The sequence below is a fragment of the Apteryx rowi genome, unplaced genomic scaffold (genome assembly GCF_003343035.1).
Source record: "Apteryx rowi isolate R43461 unplaced genomic scaffold, aptRow1 scaffold_716, whole genome shotgun sequence".
Lineage (NCBI taxonomy): Eukaryota > Metazoa > Chordata > Aves > Apterygiformes > Apterygidae > Apteryx > Apteryx rowi.
The window spans coordinates 226041-242297 of record NW_020451001.1 but is presented as its reverse complement, the minus strand read 5'-3'; the positions used below and the strand labels follow the sequence as shown (position 1 = coordinate 242297).

Genomic DNA, 16257 nt, shown 5'->3' with positions numbered 1-16257 from the left:
GCGGGCGGCCGGGCGCCCCCGCCCCGCTCTGGATGCCCATCGCGGCGGCTCGGCTCGGGGGGCTGCTGCGGCTCCCCGGCGCGGGGCGCGGGGCAGGATGCCCGTGCTGGAGCGCTTCTTCTCCGCGGCAGAGCCGGGCAGGCGGCGGAGGACGGCGGACGAGCCGATGCCCTTTCCCATGGGCAGCCTGCCCGGGTATCAGCAGGGCACCCTGGCCTGGGACTTGCCCGAGATGATCAAGATGGTAAAGCTCGTCTGGAAATCCAAGGGCGAGCTCCGAGGGGCGAAGCACAGGGGGCTTGCGGAGAGCGAGGATGCCCTGGGCGCTCTAGCAGGTAGGTGTCCCGGGGCGCCGGCGGCGGAGGCTGGGCGGCCCCGTCCCGGCAGAGCCGGCCGCGCCGGGGGCAGCGCCCCCCTACACACACACACACACACACACACACACACACACACACACACACACACGGCGGCCAGGTCCGCTTGCCGACTGCGCTCTCTCGCGCAAGCCGTTGCGTGCTTTTATAAGCGGGAGGATAAAAGCTCAATTGAAAAGTAGAGCAAGTCGGTGCGTGGCTCTGCGGCCGAGCTGAGCCAGCGCAGCGGGGCCCCGTGCCTGCGCGGGGGCGGGGGGGCGCGGAGGCGGTCCCGGGCCGGAGCGGCGCCCGCGGCGGCGGCGCGCAGCTCCCGCGGAGGCGCCCGGTGGCCTTGCGGCTGCTCGCGGAGCGCGTGGCCGGGCCCGCGCCGCGCCGCGCGGGATTTCTCGCGCCCTGCTCTTGGAGCACGCTTGCTTCGTCTCACATGACCCTCTCGTGCTTCCCGACTTGGCGCCGGCCGCAGGGCTGCGTGCTACTGTGGTGTTAGCTGCAATATTGAAAACTGAAGATCCATTCTTGGAGACTTCAGGTCTGGTCACCACTCCACCCCACTACTTTCTCTTTCAACATGGTATTAACTATTGGCTAAAGAGCACGTGCTTCTTTACTAACTGTACAAATCCTGTATGACTGTCAGATTTTTCCTAACTTATAGCAGTTATAGTGCCATGTGGCACCATATCAAGTGCTTTACTGAGGTCCAGGTTAGATTTGTTGCATTTTCATTATCTAGAAATGAGTTGTCACATTAGCCTTGCACCTCCTACTTCTGATTAACTGGTATTGGGTCTTATCCCATGCCCACTATCTCTCTTATGGTTTCCTTCAAAACCTCCTGCCTTCTGCTGAAGTCGGGCTAATAGGCCTACGGTTGATAAATCAGTTGATAAATTTGTTATTCTCACATCCACATCATCATACTACTTTGACTTAATAGACTCACTGAAAGTGTACTGCTAGTTCCTTCAGAGCTCGGGTCTTTGCAACCTGGTCACTAAACTCTTCCATGCCTTCAGTCCCTTAAAGATTATGTCTTCATTTTCATTTGCTACACCCTTTATTGAGACATATAAGTAATAGTACTTTATACCAAAATCATTTAATTTCTTACGTAGCATAACCTCATTGCATATATTTGAAAGTGTGTGTGTATGTATGTACGTGTGTGTGTGTGTGTATATACACACATCTATATGTATGTATTTTGCATGTGTATGACTGTATATATCAACTTGAATAGTACAAATGAGTATATCACTTTTGGCATGCCCAACAAGCTTGGCTAATTGGTCATTGTATGTCCATTATTTTAAATGTTTGCAGTTAAACTAAGAAATAAAGATGCTTTGTTCGCTTCTGTTTTGAAAAAGGGAAGACTTTCTCAGGCTCCAAGGAAAATGTACAACTTGCCATCTCTTCTGATTGGGAATCACTTCAATTTAAAAAAAAGAGTACATAAGATTTTTCTGGATAAAAGAAAGGGAGGTCAAATTGCTCTTTGAGACTTGGAGCACATCACTTGGGAATGCACTTGTAGCCAACCAGGGAGACTGAGGTTTGTGTGATGAATGGAAACAGAATATTCAGACATGGGCCCTAATGAAACAGAACTTAAGAAATGCTGCATTGGTTACACCTCTTGGATGAGTAATAGCAATTTTTCAGTATGCCTGTGTTACATCTAGTGAAATTAATTTCATTAAGTAACAAATGAGATTCGCTTTCAGATTGCTGGAGGCACCTAAAAATGTGCATGAATGTACACGACAGATTATTGCACTAGCAGGATATGAGTAACTTGCGTTTACTCAAGTGGCTATTACTCGTATCCTGAGGAGGGACACTCTTCCCCGCGGTGCCAGATTCTATTTCATAACCTCAGTTGACTTGCAACAGTGCAAATCAGAGCACAAGATGACTTTCAACACTTATAATACCAATCATCAGGCAGTTGGAGTGAACCAGACCTGGATTGCTGGTTTTTCCTCTTCAATGACAATCATCCCAGTAGTTTTCCCTCTTGTGGTTTTGTACTCTGAGTACATTGGAGTACATGGGAAAATCAGTAAATGCTTAAATCCAGTGTACTTAAGTAAGTGCAAAATCAAAGGAGGTAGAAATGGGAAGAAAAGATCATTACTTGGAAGGATCAGTAGTACAAGGTACTCAGCTTGGTGTTCTTGTGGGTGTTTTGTGGGTGTTTGGTTTCTTTTTAGAAAAAAAAGATATAACTTGCATTGGTACTTGCATTGATACAAAAGATAGTGTTTGAAAAGGAAATGGGGTTTTCTTCAGGTGAAGCTAAAGCAAATAACTTGTGTGGCTCAAGGTAGTGCTAGTTAGGCAAATAAAGGTTGATTGTTCAGTAGTACAGTTCACAGCAAGTTCCACATCAAGGGCTTTTTCATTTACATTTGTAAGTGTTCATGTGATAACTCATGGTCTGTTATCACATGCTCATGAAACTGTTTTTCTTACAGTAAAAGAGGAGGAAATAGATAYCTGTTCTGGAAGGAAACTGTCAGGATTTCTGCATTGCTTGATCATGTTATAGAGATTCCTCAATTCAAAAAAATTCTCTTGTTCTAGCCTGAGTGATTTGACTAGGCTTTGGGGTGGCTTTTTAGAGAGAAAGTACCCTCTTAACCATAGGTAGTGAGAGCAAGGAAGAGCTATGTCTGGATGTGATATCAATTCTGTGGATGGCAGTGTCTTGGGGGTCCATACAGCTGTGAATTGTTCTGCATACCTATTTCCGCAGTTAGGAGTAGAGAGCTGTTACAGAGCAAAGCTTTCAGTGTTTCATGGGCTCCACATAAAAGAACTATGTCTTGGTCCTCCATCTTCCTGTTCCGAATTGAGAATCAGGTGCTGAATCTCACCCCAAAGAAGAGTTTGCAATACATCGTGCAGCGCATGGCTGGGGAGAACCCAGAAGAGATAGAGACTGTCTGTCTGGGATGTCTAGTGACTTTTTTTTTCTTCCAAAGCAGTGAAATTCACATCTTGAGCCCTCTCTTACTGCTGTACTGGTTTTTAAAGTTAGTATCAATTAAGACTGCAGACCTGTCTCCTGCTCCTGCCCTGCTGTTGCTTAGTAACTCTTTTTCTTCCCTGTTTCTGTCCCTGACCAAATCAGCACAAATCTGTGGTTTGGTGAAGACTCTCTCCAGCTGTGCCAAAAGCTATTTAGTATACTCAGACTAGCCATTTGATAGTAAGAAAAGTGCAATAATGGAATGTAATTAATTCAAAAAGTGTTGGGTGGGAAATGTGTATAATTCACTATTATTCTTAAGAGTGCTTCAAATAGATTATTTGCAAGCCAGGTCTTTTTATTTGAATAAAATAACTACGTGTTGATATTATTTCAATTGAATTGTTCAGATAGTTCTTAACAGAAACCATGTCGGTGTCTTAAGAGGGAAGTGTGTTCTGGTTTTGACCCTTTGTTATCACCCTCCCTTAGTTAGAGTTCAGCAGCACCTTTGCGGATGAAACAAACCTATCATAAAACAGGTATGGGTCTGTCTCCAAGGCTAGCATTAGTAACCTCTTTGATTTACAGTGATCATGCCCAATAGCTCTAGTGAGACTTTCTGTACTGTTTGAGTCTTGCACATGTGCAGACATGCAAGGCGTTCAGAGAAAGTGTAGTGGTACTTAGCATCACTGAGGTCCTTTGAGACCTGATCTCTGTGGGTTTTTGAAATAACTCTGAATGTTTTTTTCCACCTATCTCTTTCTGTTGGTAGATGTTTTCTCAGAAATGTAGCTTCTGATTCACGCATGCATCATGCTCATTGTTAACTGACGAGTTCTTTTGCCATAAAGAGGGAAAACAAGCTGTACCACACATCAGTCATATTTCAGTTTGCTACTGGGAAAATTTCCCCCAATTATTGGTCTGTCCCTTGCACTTTCCCTCTTCATTCAAGTGTTTCCTTTCCTACTAAATAATTTTTTCAAACTTCTTGCCATTGTCAGAAGTGTGCTGCATAACAGTCCTTGCTATTTCAAGCCTTACAGGTGGGTGCTGAGAAATTTTTTTATGTGTCTGTTAGAGATGTCAGAGTTAAACCATCTGTATGCTTCTTCACTGGTTGTTTTGGAAGCCTTCCTTAAAGTTAGTTACAAGACATCCTCTTCCATGATGTCTTGTTCCAAGCAAACGTCCCTTCTACTTCTTTCTTTTGAGATGAACAGCTCTTACCATGCTGTGCAGTAGCTTTAATGTTCCTCATCCCTGTCATTACTCTCTGAAGAATGTTTGTTTGTGACGTCTGATGCATGTAAACTGGTGCATGTTTTTGTAATCCCACCACAATAATTAATAATCTTGTCTTTGGTATTGTGGCTCTGCTTAAAATCTGAACCAGAGAGCTACTGAGAATGAAATGGGAGCTTGGCTAACAGTTCATAAGGCTCCTTATTTTAGGTAGTTGCTGTTGAGCATGTAAGTGCTCCAGCGGTAGATCCTGGAAATACATAAAACACAAGAACTACCAAATGGCATTGTCTCAGCATTTGACCAGTTTCTCCTGTAATTCCTTAGATTGAAAACAACTTCATTTCTGTCCCACTGAGAGATGCACTGCAGGCAGTAGGGCTGCTTGCCATATCCTTCTGAAGTTTGTTAAAAAAAAAAAAAAAAACTTTTGTTGAGACATGTTAAATCCATTACACCTACTAGGGACAAAGGAGGTAAATTTGATAGAATCAAGGCTACCTGCGGCAACCTTGATTGTTCTCTGTTTTTTGTGTCAAAACTCCAGGCCCCCAGAATAGGAAATATGTTCTCCTATATTCTTGCGAAGGGCTGTTTAAAGCAGTGGAACTTTRTATGATCATCTCATTAAAAACAATGATGTTAGATCGTATGCAGTGTCACTTCTGTAGTGTGTGTATGTAGAGCAAGTGATGAAAGACCTAGATTACAGACCACATCTGAAGGTAGTGCTGTTCAAGCAGAACTCTTCATTTTACTGGCTGAACACAGTTTAGTAAGATATGCAATTTGGAGTTATTTTTCTTCCAAAATACTTTAATAATTAGAGAATTCTCTTGGAAGACCAAAAAAAAATCCTTTTGAAGCATTAAATCATGGTCTTCATTCTTTTTCTGGTCTTTTTTAGCACCTAACTCTTCATTTAGAAGTATTTTTAAAATATAGTTTAACATGAGAATTTGATTTGAACTAATATTAAAAGTCTTCGGTTTTAAACATGTCAAAATGAGTTGACATGTTTGTCAGCTGTACTCTGTGTTTATTTTGTGGTTGAAAATTTTTACCCAGCTTTACCTGTAAGAGCTTAATCACATTCTTCTATTTAATTCTTATGTAAATTTTCTATTGTGGATTTGTTAGGGTTTTTGGATATTTGGAAATAAGAACTAGACCTGGGGTAAACAGTAGAGAGGAAGAAAATTTGAAAATCTCAACAATTTCTGAACGGCCTTTCAGTTCAGCCTTGCTGGCACAATTCTTGTTTGCTTTATTGTGAATGTTGGAAAACAAAATTTGTTTGCAGAAATTCTTGGAGAAGCTTTTTGAGCAGCTGTTCAACTATGTACAACCACAACAGAAAGAAGAATACAATGTATAGTTAAGACTCCAGGATAAAGTTAGCAGATAAAATGTAATTGCTCAGGTTGGATGCTGGCCAACACGCAGAAGGTAGTGCTGCTGGTATGCTAGAAGAGTGACAGAGGCTTTATTGATATGTCAGTGCGGAAACAAAGAAGCAGTCTGCTGAAAACTATAAACACAAATAGAGCAAATTCCGGTGAGTTGTGAAATGGTGGAGGGATCTGTTGCTTTCAGTGAAGCTGTTCTAAATACCAGGAGCCAAAGATGTGGCTTTATATATAAAAATGTTTCAAGAGGAAAAGCTACTGCACTATAATATAAACATGCTCTGTGATTTTTTTTGTTGTTTGTTTCATTAGGGTTAAAGCTGATGGTTTTCTTTCATCTTTGGTAAATTAGCTTTTATTTGCTTTATATTTTGTGAAGAATTAAACTGATAAATGGCTACCAATAGAAAGCAGTAGTGGTATTAGCCAGGCCTGGCTAGAGGTGGTCATTTTCTGTATTGCTTCAGTGTTATGGGAGAAAGGTTTAAAGGTTTAAAATGCAAGTTTTAAAATGCATTGTTGGGCACACTTGATACTTCATCCAGCTTCCAGTGCTTCTAAATTAGGAGCAGGGCATTGAATGCAGCATGTTTGCTATTTAGGCACTCCTTTGTAACAAACTCCTGGCTTGCCCTCTATCATGTTTCTTCAAACTGTTACGGCTTTGTGTGGTCCTGCTTTATAAAGCGTGAGTGTGGCTTTCCAGGTAATGCAAGGAAATGGCTGCCCGTTACACCATTCCCTCCGTTATCGCCTATTCTGCCCCTCTGCCCAAAACTCGGCATTCGGAATATTCTCAATAATATTATTTGTGATTGCTAATGTGCCTCCTAACTGCTGTTACATCTGTAAGGAGAATATTGTGAATGGACAAACTTGAATTTGTTTGAAACAGAGTCGTATTTCAGGAACTTCCCAATGGAAACTTCTTTAGGTTGATTGAAAGATTTCAGCTGAACTCAGGCAAACCATCTTCACTGCAGTTATGCACCCAGTTGTGGCCATGATGGTGTACAAGATGCTAGTCCTCTTGCCTTCTTTTGGTCTGGATTAGAAAGCACAACTACAAGAAGCTCTCTTGGGTCTTCCAGCTTGAACCGTGCTTCAACATTTGTTTAAAACTTTATGTGTAAGTCATCCTAACGTTGTTCAGAAAGAGCATTATGCCTGCTTAATCATGGGTTAAGTTACAGGCACTTTTAAAGTACTTTGCTGGTTCTTGGTGTTAACTTGCAAACCCAAGGGATCTAGACAAAACATCTCAGTTCTTCATTTTTTCCTCAGCTTGCAACATTTATTTTCTTTGTCACTGCTATGGCTATAAATAAACTCTGTACTAGAGAAGAAGTACACCTTCTTTATTAACCTCCTAGATAAAACCTTCTTTCTGTTCTTCTGTGGATAGCCAACTATGCTTTTACCTCTTCTCTCCTCAGATCCCCAAGAGATTGCATAAATTCTTCATCCTAACCTGTCGCCTGCTAGGGAGAGGCATAGTCCTTACACAATACTTGATGCTGCAAAGTTGAAGATAGTTTGGTCTAAGATGTATACAAAGAAGAAGGGCAAGTACAATGAGGGTTTCACAAGGCTCATCACTGATAGTATTGCTGTCAGATCTGTCCATTATTACAGTGGCAACAAAGGAGAAAAAACCTTTCACTACTCTTTGAACAGAATATCCTGAATTTCGGATATCCTCCAAAGTTCTCTCAGAAAGAGAAGTCTTTGAAATTAGTTAATAGAAGTTACTGGCATTTTTTTGTGAGTGCTACCCTGTGGGAACACTTCCCAATCCAGAAAAATGAGGACCTGATTCAAATTTCAGTGAAGCCAGGGAGTCTCTTTCATGGAAATCAGTGGGCCTAGCTCTAATCTAAAATGTTCAGTGTTACTCCTGGGTGAAACCCTATGGAAGGTATAAGAAGTGTGTCTTTCTACCCAGGAGCACATTTGGAGGAATTGCTGTAATCTTTCTCAAGTCTGATCCCTTCCAAAGTGGAAGCGTGTAAAGCTCCCCTTCCCTTGGGAGAGTGTAAAATCTTTTCCTCTCTCCATAGCCAATTCTGGTTTGTATGGAGGTACTACCGTTCAGAATATTTGTATCTTCAGTGTGCTGCTATCCCTGACCAAGAAAAAGACGTAAGGAGAGTTTTACATGAATGTAAGCAAGAGAGAACACAAAAGTGTTAACTTTAAGACCTACTTAAAGATTCTGTAAATGGGTACAGTTAAAAATGAAGCAATATCCTAGAGGACTTTCAGAAAACACTGTGCTGTGACAGGCATAGCTTTATTCCCAGTTGGTTAAGCACTGCCTTGAGATTGAATGCTTTGTTTTCAGCCGCTGGAATTACAAATTGGTTGGAAAAACTCAAACTAGGTACTACACAGTAGTGTTTGAACATTGGTCTTTGAAGTTATATTATAAAGTAGGTTCATCTAAGTAGAAGGAATTTGTTTTAAGCTTTTTATTTATTTATTTATATATCAAAATATTCAAAAACTAGTGTGTTGCAGAAATGTGCCAGATAAGTATTCAATGAAAAATCATACAGAATAATTGAAAAATGCAGACAGAGAATGTTTCTTAAGTAATCAAAATTTTGACAGGTGCAGAAAACACCATAAGTATGCAGTCCACTAGTCTATTTGTAATACCTTTTGGCTAAGTTCTTCATTGTCTAATAAGAACTGCTTCTCTGAACAAACTTTCCATTAGTTTAGGTCAGCAGAAGGAGGGCTTATGTACGTATGGACCTTGATTATGGGGATTCCTGGTTCAAGGAAGCACCCAGGTACTTATCCAAATAGCTGTGCGTTCCAAACTTTGCTTATCCAAACCTCTTCCAAATAGTTCATGTGTGAAAAACTTAAGCTAGAAATCTCATAATTATAGGCTTTCATGCAAGATTTCTTATTTCCTGCTTCCAGCCTGAGTGGGTATGCTGCAGGAACAGCTGCTTTCACAGTAATTCAGTAATTCCATTTCTGATTCCAAATGGAACTGAGAGCGTAAAGGGGTAAGAGAGACTGGGCTTCTGTGAAATGCTGAAAAGAGTGATTTGATCCAGCTTGGGTTTTGCATGCAGGTTTGTGTCATTAAAAGAAAAAAAAAGAATTCTTTACTCCTTGCTTGCAGATCGCTTCAACTGTTCAAATGATGTTCAGACACATTAACAGTGTTTGGGAAAACTGCATGAGAGAGATTCTGAACTTTATATACGTACTCCATAACTAATTTATTATATTTTCTTTCTCTTCTTCCTGAAAGCACTAGTGAGAAATACATATCATGCTCTCATTTGGGAACTAAAGCTAACTGAATAAATTAGTACTGGCAATAGCTCAGGCCTGTCTTGAACTCCAGTCCAGTGTGTGCAAAAGAGGTGTGCTGCTTTCTGTGACCATTGAAGAAGAGACTTAGCAGAGAAGCATTTACTGCACAGCTGAGGGCTACAGCCCTAAAATGGCCAGAGGAGCTAGGCTTTTAGATGAGACAGTGACAGCATACTCCTCTGAGTGAGATCAGTTTGAACATACTGGTTAGAATCAGTAAACTTAAAGCTCTGAAGAAAGCAGAACAGCAAGGAACAGGAGGCACTTACAGAAGACTAGCAAAGGGTAGGAGTTGGAAGAAGAGTTTATTTAGTGCTGTATGATACACTGGCATTATCTCACTAAAGTTTCATCCTGAGATATCTGTGCTGCCACAGCTTTCTCCCCACCTTCTTTCTGTCAAGTAGGCCTGTTCTCTTAATGGAAACCATAATTGCAGCTGTGGATAAAGGGCATGGTGACACAAATAAGCTGGGCTTTATGCAGTTGTGCTTTGGCTCTTGGAGACATTTTTTTTTTAAGGAGCATCTCATGAGTTATCTGTTTTTCCTAGCTTCATGCCTCTCAGCTGAAGTGAGAGGAAATAGCAAGGACAGGAACTCGAGTTATGCCAGTGTGGAGGCTCACATTCAAGACATGCTGCAGGCAATAACATTTCAAGAAATGAGGGGAGAGAAGCAGTTACAGSAGTAATCTCAATCAGCTGCATGAGTAATCAGACTTCCATGTGATTGATATGTTTTGTTTCTTCTTCAGTGCTAGTTAACTTATCCATGGTAGAAGTGAAAAGGACRGTAGGACTTAGCCAGGGTAGTGCACATGGCATACTGCATACAAGGTGAAAAAGAGCAAATAATATTAAGTAGCTTAAGACAGAGGTGTGCTTTAAAACCCTATTTTGCCTGGGGAAAAAAATATGAGAATCAGGAGGAAGAGATTTTCTTGTCTTAACTGGAATGGGATGTGTTCACTAGGTGGTCTGCCTGGCTTACCCACTTGGTGTACTCGTGAGAAATGTGTTATCTTGCACAAGATTTCACAGATCTTTGGTAGGACCTAGATGTTCAGATCCTCACTAATATTGAGGTCTGAAGTTCTGATTCATTAAGATACAAAGCTGTTTTTAAGTGTCCGAGAAACTACCTGATTAATATCAAACAAATGCTTAAGCTACCTACTGAATCCAGTGTTCTGGTTTTCTGACTTTTAAGATGAGATCTTTAAGATGTGATCATCTGATGAAAGTGCATTGCTATTAAATCTTAATTACATGGAAGCAATGGAATTCAAATTAAAAAGTTATAACCTCTAACTAGGCACACACTGCAAACATTTAATTTCCCAGTTGGAGTAGCAATAGAATAGATACTCCCTTCCTCCACTGCCAGCAATGTGTATCATTAAATATGTACTTAGTAGCTGGTGAAACAGACTAAAAGTTAAACTAAATTTGCTAATAAGGGGCTGGAATTCTCATAATGAAAATGCAAGGTACCTTATTTAGATGTTGTTCTCTTGACAGAATCTACAACACAAACCTCACAAGACTGTCACTAATCTTTTTGTAGGTACCCTGTAGCCAAAAATGTGCTGATGTCTGGCCTTGAACACACTGGAGACCTGAGAGATTATATGTTTGGGACAGGATCGAATGACTAGAAGGGGAAAGCACACTATACTTAGCTGTCTTGTCATACAGACAGAAAAATGTTTTGCATGTGACCTTGTTAACAGCATGAGTTAAGGGCAACATTACAAAGTAGAGGCAGAGCTACTGAAGTTTAGGTCATGACTAAGAATCTGTGTTTTAGTGGTCAGCTGCTTTACTCTTTTTTCCCCTCCCATATTCTCATCTAGGCTTAGTGTCTTCAAATTTCATGCTGATTCTAGATCAGATGGAGAGATGAGAGTAAGAAAATGTGAGGCAGCTAGAGGATCCGATCTGCTGGTCCAGTTCTCYTCCATGCTAGAAGGACAGACCACTAGTCTGTTACAGGATTTCCTTCTCACCATCACTGCCCTGTCCTCCTTTCCTCTGAACAGTCATTTTTTTCTCACTTCACCTTGCGAAGTCTGCCCTGCTCCATTCCCCAGCTGCCATGCTATTGAGCATCTTTCCAAGTTACTATGACCAGGCTGACTACTTCACTACAAATTACTTCCCTTCAGTTGCAGTTTACATGCCTGTCTTCACCTTAACTGGCTCCCACACCTGTAGTCTTACTTGCCTCTTCTCTATTTTAGATATGCTTTTAAAACTTCCCCTCCTGCAGCCTCCACCTCTCTGCACAGCAAATTTTCACTGATCCTTCTTTCAGCAGAAGGCTGACGTCCCCTCTCCTGCCCCACACGCATACGCACCCCTCTTCCTCCTCGTTACAGACTGAATTTCCTTTCCTGCCCTTTGCCAAAGGACTGCACATGGCAGAGAAGACTGAGTCCTGTTGGAGACTGCAGCCAGTTAATCTCCTCCACAAATACAGCTTTCACTGTCCTCCGTGTATAAATGGCTTGTGAATTTGCCTTCAAAAATTTGCCCTGTGAATAGCTAGTCACTGGTTCAAATCAAAAGAACTCTTTATTTTTCCCCAGATATCACCCAACGCCTTCTTTTAGTTAGCATAAAACAAAGCTCCTGGTATGACTGTGACCATACAAAGGTATCCATGCTACCAACCAGTAATGATATAAATTRGGTGCCTCAACTAGGACGGATATATTCTTTGCTCTGGGGGAGCTTCTTTTTCACCTTTGTTCAGATAGAGAGAATAGGTACCTAAACTTAATTTTCTGTGAAAACCTCATTATATATGGATCCTGAATGTTGCTACTGCCAGAACCTTRTGGCTTGTAGGAGTCCACAGCTTCCCTAGATGAAGCAGAAAAGTTCTGCCAGTAGAAGCTAGCTTGACTTTAATACTGTTGCTCAAAAGCTCTGTTCCTGTTCCCAAGGAACATCTTCTTCCCCCCCGCAAAAAAGAAGGTCCCCAGCCTCTTGTGAGCAAGCACAAGTAGGAAATGAAAGAGCAACACTTTGTACCTGTCCCATGTTGCTCTTAGGGTTTGAGGCTGACAAAATAACACAGGACTGCTTGAGCCATATACAGAGGCAGAAGCGGAAGGAGCAGAGATCAAATAGGATGAAGCAGCATGATAGTAAAAAGAGAAGCAAGCAAAAAATACAAATGCCAGACAGATGGTTTTGTGTGTGTGTTTTTGGCGTGTATGTGCAACTAATCCATGGGAAATTAGAACAGTCAGAAGAATGTTTTAAAATCTTTTAAAAGGAGATAACGGTAGTTTAACCACACTGGACAAAGGAGAAAGCAAAAGTATGTAGCACTGAAATGAGAAAAGAATGGCTTTTTAATCATTATTTATATAGTGCTATGGGACATCACAAATCTAAGTAGACCATTTTACTTGAGAGATGTATAAATCAAAATTTTCTTTGAAAGCAAGGATATATATTGCCCTCACTGTAGGCTCCAATCCTTGAAGACTTAATAAGAAAACACTTTTTTTAAGGCTTAATAGGGATGAGTAGATGTTTGTGGCCTTTTGGAGAGGGAGGAGAGCAGTTTGTTCTGATTTGACTATATTTGACAAACTTCTTATAGAAACTTGGGTTTGTGGATGGTGGCCAGTATACAAAAGACAACAGTGCACAAAAGAAATGGAATTCTGCCCTTTGGGGAAGGGAGTACTGTTTTTCAGGAGAGAAAAAAAAGGAAGACTTAGAACTGTTGTTTCTGTTGCTTCTCTCCCTTTGTTATCAAATGTGAAATCTGCAGGCACGGAGGTTGCAATGGAACCAGCAAAGAGCTGGGCAAATATTTAATTCTGCTGTCTCTGTTTACAGGATCTTTCCACAAACTTAAGAAACAAGGGAAAAATCATGAAAAAAAAAGTTGCCTGCCAGCTTCTGTTTTAGAGGTCAGACTGGTGTCATCTTCCCGCTTGCTTTGTTTGGGTGGAAAGCCACTCCTGAAAGCCACCTGAAAGTGTGGCCAGCCATGAGAGGCAAGGAGTCAAGCTGGCTGAGCTGCAGGTTGGGATTATCCTAAATCATCAATGACTGGCTCTGAAAATGAAACCTGCAAACTGTTACCGCAAGAGCTGACTTTCAAAGAGCAGTCTCCACTGCTTGGAAAGCTGACCAGGAAAGGCAGGAGGAGGATGGCTGGCTGACCCCTGCAACAGGCTTTTCTTGCTAGTCTGCTATAAGATGCAGAGTGGGGGAGGGAGCTGACTTTCTTCTCTTTCCTTTTTAGCTACTGAAGGCATGAACTGGTTTACAGGAGAGGTGATAGGTTTTTTGGGAGGTGGAGAACAGAGATTTTTTGTGTAACTTAATGACTTGCTGGGGAAGCCAGCTAGTATTCAGAGCTCTTCGATTCTAATGTGCAGATCAGACATGAGCTTGGAGTGTAAGCTGTCAAAACGCACATAGAAACCACTTTAAGGGAACATGAATTATGCATGAGCCACTCAGAAGTTGCTCAGGGCTAACAGTGTTGACACATCACAGGTGATGGATCGGTGATGGCGTCTGGTGGTGCCTTCTTCCTGTGTGGCATGGTGTTATGTTTCCTGAGCTGGAGGAGGACATGAAGATTGAAAGCAGACCTACGTCTCTGGCTCAAGCTGCTCAGCAGATCTAGAATAAGTACAGTATATATAGTAGTACAGAACTAATCAGGCCCACAAATATGGAATCAAAAGGAACAGTCTTCTTTTAGGGCAGATGCAGACCTCTTTGCACAACAGAGTCCAGCAGCTTCAGGCAGCAGAGGTTTTGAGCAGCAGTGGCACCCTTCCAGGAGCTAATAAGAACTTGAAATAGAGCCCAAGCCTTAAATGCACTTTATTTAGGCTCAGAGTGGAAGCTTTTCTTACTGCTGTAATTCAACAAGAAAAAGCTTATAATCTTGTCTTCAAGTTTCTAGCTTTGAAACTGGATGGATTTAGAGAGCCTTCATATTAGTTAAAATATAAGATGAAGGCCAAACTTGGCTCTCATTCTGGATTAATTTTACCGTCAGTGCTGATCTCCAGTACAGAGATTATTCCTACTGGGGGGCTGAGAACAGAGTTTGTCCCGTAATGTCGTAAGAAGCTCATCTCTAAAGCCAGCCTGCAGAATGTGGGTACAGATGCATAGGAAACCACTGCTATAGTTTCAAGTTACTTCCCCACAAGTTCATTAATCAGGATAAACTAGCCTATTTTGCATTAATGGGGGCCAGGAGTATTTGCATGTTCTTCTAACATAATAGAGCTCTAGGGATGGTAACCTTCAGCAGAATGGCAGTAACATCTTAAACCAATATAAACTTTGAGTACAATCACTTAATCTTCTTCTGTCCAAAAAAGACAACTTTATACTTGAAGTGTGGTGACAGCTTGGAAGAATTTCAATTATTGAAAGCAGTGACATATTAGCAAGGCCAGCTACTACCACAGTTGTGGTAGGAGAACAAGATTGGGCCCCATATTTTGTAACTGACTCAACCCAGAAAGTTGCCCAATATCTCAGACTGGCAAGTGAACCAGAAGGGAAAGTTCTTCACCATCTGACCCCATTTTGGCTGTTTGAGGCCCTGTAAATCTTAAAGTAAAGCCAACATTGTGGTTAAGAATCGCTCAGCTGAAGCTATGGTGCTTCCTTAGAAACAATTTTTTTACTGATTTATAGCAGTAAGGCAAATAGCTCTTTTTTTTCGCTTTCCTTTTGCAAATTTCAACACAAGAAAGAGTAAAATGGCAATTGGCCAGAAAAGTTGAGATCTCAGAAAAAACAACACAAAAGTCAGTCTTGACTTGCTGTTGAAGGAATTAAATGAAGTCCATAAGTATGTCTGATTCAACCTATCAGATATGTATTTACAGCACCTCTAGACTGCTGATCTGTAAATTATGATGTTTCTAGACATGCATGTTATACTAGAAAATGGGTTCAGAAAAAGTGATCGAAGTTTAAGATAATTGTTCCCTTCATGTTTATCCTGATGATAATTAAAATCTTTCAAGTGTGAATTTAAGAAAATTCTCTCTCCCTTTTATCACTCCATCCAGTGAGGCCCACTCTACTCCCCTTCTGGCTAGCAAATGAATCACAGAGAGGAACGGAGCCTGCCAGAGCCTCTTGGAGTTTCATGAGGAACTGAGGCATGAATAGAAACTGGAAAAAGAGGAGAGACCAGGGACTTTTATGTTTCAGTGAGAAAGGATGGGAGTTTTCAGATCATAGCAAGTGGAACTTAAGCCAAAAAAAGAGTTTAAACTTCTGAAGATCTAGCTTCTGTTCTTAGGCATGATAGAAATAAAGAACTAATTGAGCAATAAAACATGCTTATTGGAGTTGGCTAGGGTGTGATCAGTTGTAAAGGATTACTAACAAAAGGATGAGGTTTTTTCCTCTGCAGGGAAGAGAAATTAAGAAATATAAAATGCAAGGCATAATATAATCACAGCCATTTGAAACGCACATATGTATAATGTCTTCTTTTATACTTTTTAGCCTGTTTCTGACATGTTCATAAAACACCTCCAGAATTCTGGTGAAGGAAAAATAAAATTGCAGCATCTGCAGCTATCCATAACTTCACTGTCACTTATTTATGTGAATGTTGTTTGGGGTATTTTCTTAAAACACTTTAGATAGTTTGGATTTGGAGATCTGCTGGGTATTGTTTCTGAGGTGCTGATAAGTTGTGCCAGGCAAGACATTCTGATGAGTGAATATGTTTATTGGTAGTCTTATGGCTAAGGATAACTTCCAAAATAATAGTACTCCCCATCCTTTAATGTTTATATTGCTGTAAAACCTGATCATGGAGGTTGCCCTATTGTGCAACCCATATGTCCATGCTCTATTGCCCTAGGCATGTTTTGGCCAAAAAAA

General features: G+C 41.2%; 1 protein-coding gene across 2 annotated transcripts in view; it reads left to right on the top strand.

Annotated features, from left to right (window-relative positions):
* Positions 1 to 16257, top strand: part of PDE7B (phosphodiesterase 7B) — a 233502-nt gene that overhangs the window by 141751 nt on the left and 75494 nt on the right. The window contains exon 1 of one of the 2 annotated variants that reach the window (XM_026087430.1): positions 52 to 335. The exons of the other annotated variant lie outside the window; for it this stretch is intronic. Within the exon in view, the coding sequence (XP_025943215.1) occupies positions 98 to 335 (238 nt within the window). The 5' untranslated portion in view covers positions 52 to 97. Of the gene's footprint in view, positions 1 to 51; positions 336 to 16257 lie in introns of those variants that run through there. 2 annotated transcript variants of the gene reach the window in all.